Source organism: Eupeodes corollae, chromosome 1, assembly GCF_945859685.1.
Source record: "Eupeodes corollae chromosome 1, idEupCoro1.1, whole genome shotgun sequence".
NCBI classification, from domain to species: domain Eukaryota; kingdom Metazoa; phylum Arthropoda; class Insecta; order Diptera; family Syrphidae; genus Eupeodes; species Eupeodes corollae.
In genome coordinates this window covers 223476113-223484453 of record NC_079147.1, presented here as the reverse complement: position 1 = coordinate 223484453, position 8341 = coordinate 223476113, and the positions used below count along the sequence as shown (strand labels likewise).

The 8341-nt window shown below is 34.7% G+C and overlaps 1 protein-coding gene across 1 annotated transcript in view; it reads left to right on the top strand.

The window, feature by feature from the left end:
* Window positions 1-3016: 3016 nt before the first annotated feature.
* The window catches only part of LOC129940098 (RNA-binding protein 33), a 42493-nt gene continuing 37168 nt past the window's right edge, over window positions 3017-8341 (top strand). Inside the window, exon 1 of the mRNA XM_056048337.1 lies at window positions 3017-3332. Coding sequence (XP_055904312.1) covers window positions 3330-3332 — 3 coding nt within the window. The 5' untranslated portion in view covers window positions 3017-3329. The remainder of the gene's footprint in view (window positions 3333-8341) is intronic.

Here is an 8341-nt window from a genome sequence, read left to right as displayed (position 1 = left end):
ACATAATTGGAAGACCAAAGCGTGATGTCAGTGGAGCGTTTTTGAGCATTGCGAATGAAGTGAAAAAAAAAGGGTTTAGTAGTTTAGGGTTAGTTTAGGGCAAGACCAAGTATATGCTGTCATCAAAAAAGGACATTGAACAACGACGTCTTGGACAAAACGTCACAATGGACAGCTATAACTTCGAGGTAGTTAGGGGCTTTGTCTACCGAGGCGCGGCTATATACACAAACAACGACACCAGCGCTGAAATCAAACGAATAAACTCTTGTAAATAGCTGCTTCTTTGGACTTAGAAGGAAATTGAGAAGTAAAGTCCTCTCTCGAGCATCTAAAATCACCATCTATAAGACACTTATCATCCCGGTTCTCATTTATGGCGCTGAGGCCTGGACCCTGTCAAAGAAAGATGAGAACGTGTTAGGATGCTTCGAGAGAAAAATTCTTCGGGTGATTTTTGGTCCCGTACGCATAGATGTTTTTTTGTTTTTGACAGAAGGAAATCTCCAAAAGACACTTGGCAGTATTCGACACCAAGAAGTGTGGGACTCTTAACCACTAAAACCACTTCTTCATCAGGACCAATCTCGAAGGTTCGACTTTAGATTTTTCTTTCTTAACTTTGTACAATCACTTTGGGGGAAATTTAAGCTTTTAATACTTTCTCATGTTTTTTAGACCATAAGCTCATGAGGCTTGGTTCTTCTTGATCTCCGAACATGGTTTCTTATATTCAAGACGGACTCCATTTCAGAATTTGAATGACTTTGCAGTCTCTGGTTGTGCGATACAGTGTATTTTTTAACAACTTCTGTAACCATTTCTATTTATAAGTCACGATGTAGATCGGTATTTCTTATGTAACAAGGTGCATTAACTATTCCACGATGGACTTTGTTTTGGAATTTTTGGACGATTTCGGTATTTGCTTTCTTTGTACAGCCCCATGATTGGATTCAATAGGTCCAAACTTTAGAACTTGATTATACAGCATTATTTTGTTTTGCATTGATAAATTAGAGTTAATAGCAAGTAAGCAGTACTTTTTTCTATATTTCACCAGCTCTTTCCACTTAAGCTTTGCATCCAAAGCCATTCAAGGTATTTGGCAGTATTGGCGTAAAGTACAGCTTGATTATTAATGAATATTGGAATATTGTTTATATTTTAATTTGTAAAGTTTACAGGTGAAGATTTTATTTCATTGAGTTTGATACGCCATTTTTCGGTCCAAAATATCAGTTTTACTGCTGCCTTAGAGACACATTTGTCGGGTACCAAAATTGCGTTATCATCTGCAAAAGTAGCCATTATGGTGTGATTACCAACTGGAATATCCATTGTGTATAGTAAAAAAAGGGTAGGTCCTAGGACACTTCCTTGTGGTACACCGGCTTCTATTTTCTTCAATTCCGAGTATTCTTGATCGTACCTTACTCTGAAAAATCGGTCTGAGAGGTACGATTTTAATATTTCAAAGTACTGCCTGGGAAGATAAATGGAGAATGGAGGAGAAGATATAACAACGAGCTGTACGGGCTGTACAGCGACTCTGACCTAGTAAGCAGAATAAAAGTCCAACGGCTTAGATGGCTGGGTCATGCAGAGAGACATCAACGCTCCAGCCCGGAATATAGAGGAAGACCGCGACTCAGGTGGCGCATTTAGGTGGGTGAAGACCACAACCAACTTGGAGTGTGAAACTGGAGACAGCTATCTAGGAACCAAGCTGGCTGGAGATGCATGCTGGTTGAGGCCCAGGTCCGTCCCGGACTGTAGTGCCACCTTAAGTAAGTTAGTAAGTATATTGTAACGCGATACCAAACAAGTTTATTTATCACCTCGAAAATTTTACGAATACAAAATGATTTTATATCCAAAACAATTTTTAAGGAACGAAAAATAACGTTTTTAACATCTGGTTAAATTTTGAGAAAAATCAAATTGACATATAACTATAATCAAATAGAAATTGGATCTACGAGCATAACTTGACTCAAAGCAAATAAATTTGCAACCTTATTTACATCACTCATCACACCTCTTACAGCATCAATCACATTCCTACTGTTTATATATATTTATTGTACAGCTTTATACATGGTAATCAACAACTTCATCAACTTAGTACACAGAACAACTCGCCTACTCGCATCGAAATCTAATTTCGCATCAAAAAGCCATCAAATATTTCCCACAGATAACTCTTTATTTGATGCGGTCTAGCCTGTGCCTGATGCCTGTCATACAACATTCTCTCAAATCACGAACCACAGGAGTAATGAATCTTGACATACTGAAAGACAATAGCTTGCTCTGATAAGTGGATACCATCATCATCGTCATGATGATCATGTAATACCACATTGCTATCTACTCTGTCGAATCTCGTCTCAAAACCCTCTGAATCACATTCTCCAGGTGCACGGAATAACGAAAATACCATCGAGTGCCACTGTTTTACTTACCCAAGCAATTAGTAAATCGATAACAACTCTCATCGTAGTCGGAACTCGGAACAATTTTACATGACAAATTGCTACTCGTGTGCAAACACTTCGAGTTCGTCATCACATTGACTAATCAATCGTACAATAGAAATTTTTGGTGAAAAGATTAAAATAAATACTGATGTGAAAATTCCTTGTAGCAAATGAAGACAACATTTTAGTCAAAATACATAACACTCGTAACAACTTTGCACTTAGTGTTAATTTTGGCAAACTTTCTTGTCCATCAATTCGATTTCGACGATTTCGATCTAATTGAAAGCAGAGTACTTCATCATTCAACCCACCACAGCATCTTATTTACACACCTCGTATCTCAACTCACATAGTCACAGTCACAGTCATAGTCAGAGTATGCATGGTGTATGGCTGTGTGGCAAAAGGCAAAGTGGTGAGAAGAAGTTCTTCTTTTACTTCAACTCTTAGCTGGCTCAGCTGACTGTCTTCTTTGGAAGTGGGTATAAAATAAATGGCCCCACCATCCTCCTGTTGCAGTTGAAGTTGAAACGTTCAAACGATAATTTGGCACGTTCAAATATCAAAATCACAAAATAAGAAAGAGAGACATAGTAATTGCTTTCAAGGATAATCGGATTCTATTTATTTTGTTGTGTTTTTTTTGTTTTGAAAGATCGTGTGGCGGGTAAATTGTGTTTTTGAACATATTACGAGTAATAAACGCGCGCAGTGATTGACTTTTATCTTTCTTTCAAAGTGAAAGAGAGGCTTAAGTTACTTAGTTGGTGGATATTACTTAATTTTCTTCAGTGAATTATATAAATAAAACTATAAAAAAGAGGATTATTGGATATCGATAAAATGGTTTGTAAAAAACTTTTGATTTTTATATTCGAGTTCGTAACTCAGCTCTTTTGTTTTATGTTCGATATATTAAGTTATATAATTAAAATACAAATACAAATAGAATGGTGGTTATTAAGATTAATATTTATGATAAAATAAAGCCTTCCATGTCTGCATTTAATCTTTCATTCAGAAAGAACATTTAAAAGTTTTCAGTTAGTGTCTTTAGACTGAAACATAAGTACAAATATTTTACTCACTATTTTCAGCACAGCCATTAAATCTTTGCTGAGAAGTTAAGTCGTTTTTGATGAACTAATTTAAACTTTAAAAATATATAAGAGAATAACGAATTTTATTTATTGGGATTTCCTTTTTCATGAAGATATTTTCAGACCTTTTAAATAGTAATCAGGTGAAGAAGCATGTTAAATTTCTTTTTTCAATTGGAAAAGCCGTTTAGCTGATATACTTTCAAAAATATTAATATTTCAAAAAGGATAAACGGCTTGGATACAAACAAAAATTGTGTCCTTAGTTTTAGAAAAGGTTAATTATAAATAAGAATAGGAACACTTTAAGTCTTAAAACACTTTATAAAGTGATAATTTTTGAATATCAGATATTAAAATCTTTACTTTAATATTATAAATGTAAAGGTAACTTTGTCTGTCCGTTACTCAATCACGCCTAAACTCCTGAACCAATTTGCATGAAATTTGGTATGGAGATATTTTTATACCTGAGAAAGGACATAGGGAAAACGGCGCATTCCCATCGAAAAATTCAGTTGGGCCGATCGGTTTTACGGCTAAGCTACAGAACAGATTTAAATGAAATTTGCTAAGGAAATAGTTTGAGATTTAAGAAAGGACATGAGTTAGTTGTGACTTTGGGAAAATAACGCATTCTAATGGGAAAAATTACTGTCCGGGGAATCTGATCGCTTTCACTCCTAATTTACCAAAGATTTGTATAATAAAGTACAGCTCAGGTTTTTTCATACTACTATCCAAACAAAAATATCTAATTATGTCGGACGTAATGAGAGATATCGTCGAGTACCTCTCAGTAGACAACGTTATGGATACGGAGCATGTAACATCATACCCCAAAGAGTTTCTTAATTCTTTGGAATTATCACGAGTGCCTTCTCATAAGTTGAGATGTAAGGTTGGTGTTTCAGTCCTGTTAATGAGAAATCTTGATGCATTAAAGTTATGTAATGGGACACGGATACAGACTACTCACCTAGGACGAAATATTATAAAAACTATAATCATGACTGGAATAGCAAAAGTACAAAATTCCAACCGATTCAACGTTTTAGCTTAAAAGAGTGTCGTTTTCTTGAAAGCAGTATTTGGAATAACAATAAATAAGTCTCAGGGGCAAACGCTGAAAATTGCAGGTGTAAATTTGGAAGAAAACTATTTTTCCAATGGACAATTTTATGTAGAGTGCTCACGAGTCTCAACCCCTTGAAATCTTTACGTTCTGGCCAAGGAAGGAAAAACAAAAAACGTCGTATATAAAAATGTATTCCAGTAACCTATCTTCTTCTTAAAATGTATTAACCTAACCTAACCTATGACAATCACGCTTAGTATTGCCTCGTCCCATCTCGGCACAATTCAAACATACATACGTACACAAAACTACAGCTCAGGTTTTTTTATACTACTATCCAAAAAACTATCTTATGCGGACGAAGTTCCAGGTAAAAGCTATAAGCTATATTTACACTTCCTAAAATAAACTCCTTAATTGATTAGAAATAGGCTAGAAAGACATAAATTCGGCTAACTTTTTAGTTTTCATGGGATTCAAAAGTCTTTTAAGTCCATTATCTTTTTTCTAGATGAATGTTTTAGTCTTGTTTTTAAATAAAGAAAAACAAGGCTTCTTGGAACAATTTTTCAGTTGTTTTAAAATACGAGTATTGCACAAAAACAGCTGAATTTTCAGGCTTTGAAAAAAAAATATAATATTAGTAATTTGTTGCTACTTTTCTTTCCAAATTTTTCGCATTAATGCTTCAACATTAGGCAAAAAGGACTTGAGTCAAAACTGGTCGCTCAGACTCAATGAACTTACGGCTTTATATCAATACAAATACGAATTTTCAGTCTTATTGTCTAAAGACTTAATTAATACAATACTTTACATTTGTTCTAGACTCAAGTTGTTAGTATTAAACAATAAGAGTAAAAAAAGGCCATAATACCTAAAATACATTTTTTTTTTAACTTAAGCCCTTTAAACCTAATTCTAAAAAATGAGATTGTAATAATTCTTGAGATGCGAAAACAACTTGATCGGATTCAGATTTCACCACTTTAAATTTTTGGTTTAACGACTTCACCGAATATTTCAATATTTTCAAATCTTTAAATAAACCTTTTTATAAAATGAACACAGATTTAAGATGGTTGTTTTTTAAAGATATAAAGTCAAGTTCTACATCAAAGATTTTTAAATTTTAAAATCAATTAATATTGATAATACCCGTGTTTTTTTGGCATTCTATAAATAGTATAGTTGAAAATTGCCAAGATAACCCATCGGAAGTATCCAAATTTTTGTATTTAAAAATTGGTGCAACTGAAAGAACTCCTGTCAAAATTTTAATTAAAAAAAAAACATAACTAAAAGAAAGTTTTGTGAAAATCAAAAGTTAAAGTCAGCAAAAAAAAACTAACTAAAACTAATAAAATGGACAATTTTTAAAAAGAAATTGTAAGAAAACATCCAGAAATTGAGATTCTATAAAAAAAAGTTCATTTAACAATTACAATGGAAATTTAGCATATTCTTATATGGTGCTGAACTATTTAATTCTTCATTGTTTAACAACGAATCAAACTATCTCACTTGAACTTCATAAGAAACATCGAAACACCATTTACATTTTAGAAAGTGCTGTCAAATTGTATCATTTTTAAATCTTCTTGCGCGGTGGAAACACCAACAAAATTATTTAATCTAAACTAAGATAAGACTTTGGTGGAAACATAGCAAAACTTAACTATCTTTTCTTTTTTTTCTCTTGCAAAAGAAGCCCAGTTAGTCAATTTTCATTAACAAAACTAAATAATATCAACAGTAACGACTGATTTTTTTCCCTAATGGAAAACACATGATTACAAATGCACAACTACTCAACGAACACAGCCGTCGAGATACAAATGCAATATCAATCGTACCAACATTTGAGAACGAAATCACATATAAGATCCATTCGAGACTCGTATAAATGTCAAAAACCTATCCGTAGTAAGATTCTACTTTAACTTTTATCGGTAGTATTCATACTGCGGATATTATTTTGATAGATTTTCTAACAAAATACAAATATTGATAACAAAGTAAGGCTGTTTGGAGAAATAGAAAGAATTACTTTTACCTTAGATTCTCTATCAATAATTATTGGGTCCCGAAAATTACTTCAGGAAATTGTTTTTGAAAATTGGATCTACAAAATTATTAATAACAAATTCTGTCGTTTTCCTAGAGAAATACAAACTAATTTGTTAAATTTTCTTATTTCCTGTTATTTTTTTGTATCTTTAAAAGGCCGGACAAATTTTTGTTGGTTACCACAGTTTCCAACATTTTTGACTTATTTTTCCTGACGATTTTTCAAAAAAACATTTCAATGGTAATTTCTGTTGATGCAATTTCCAGGAGCTTTACTTTTCTGGACAAATTAATAAGACAAAAAATTAATTTTTGACCACTTTTTGACATATATTAGCTATAACTTGACAAATATTGGTTTTAAGAGCTCAAGAATTAAAGGTTTATTTACGAAAACCGGGTATTTGCGCAGGCCCACAAAAAGTCCAGCGGTATCAAATTGCATGATCTTGGTATAAAGCCATATTCGATCGGGTTCTATGGCATGTGGAACCGTCTTGTTGAAACCACATATTCTCCAAGTCGAATTCTTTAATACTTACTTACTTATCCGGCTCACAATCCATGAATCCTGAGATACTGCAGTCTTTCATCGTGAACGATCCCTCGCATGCACTCTCCAGTCATCGAGACCAAGCGCTCTGTCATTTGCAGTCACTTGGTCCTTGTACCGTAGGTTCGGTCGGAGCGTTGTCGTCCATTCGCTCGATGTGGCCGAGCCAATGTAGTCGTCTTTTCTTGGCTTTTTGGACTACATCCACATCTTGGTGAAGCTCATACAGTTCTCGGTTGCATCTTCTTCTCCATTCGCCATCGTCGCATACGAGACCAAAAATCCGTCGAAGAATTTTTCTTTCGAAAGTGACCAGTATCAATTCCCCTTTTTTACTTATCGTCCAGCACTCGGCGCCGTAGAGTAGGACTGATAAAATCAAAGTTTTGTATAGCAGGCACTTTATCTTTCGAGTGAAGAGTTTTGAACCCACTTGTTTGGCCAAACCGAAGCAGCAGCGGTTCGCTAGGGTTATTCTTCTTCGGATCTCCACTAAGGTGTCGTGGGATTAATTATTACCTCAAAATTGCTGCTGCCAACAGTGACGTTTTGTCCTAGGCAGTGGACAGATGTTGCTTTGTTTGTTGATAACATGTACTTTGTTTTGTCCTCATTCACTTTGCTGACCAACTAGTTTCGCCTGTTCTTCAATCGCTGTGAAGGCCTCAAGTACAGCTCTCTTGAATCGACCGATTGTTGGTGACAGTCGTTCACACCTCCGGACCAAAGAGCGCACCAACAATACCTTTTTTTGGATGTTATGGCCCCTCTTAAATAACTTGAGGATTCTCAGAACACCAAATACCACAATTTTGTTAATTTACACTGAGGGAGAAACGTGCTTCTTCACTGAAGAAAAAATCACTTTCCACCGCTCTTTGTTCAAGCACCCATTCGAAGTATCTACGACGTTGTGAATGGTCAGCTCCCTTCAGTTATTGTTAGCGATGGACTTTATATGGATGTAGGTGCAGACCCAAATAATGTACCGTAAGACAGTCCTAATTCCTGAGAACGACGAGGAATCGACATATTCGGGTCTTCGGAAATAGTT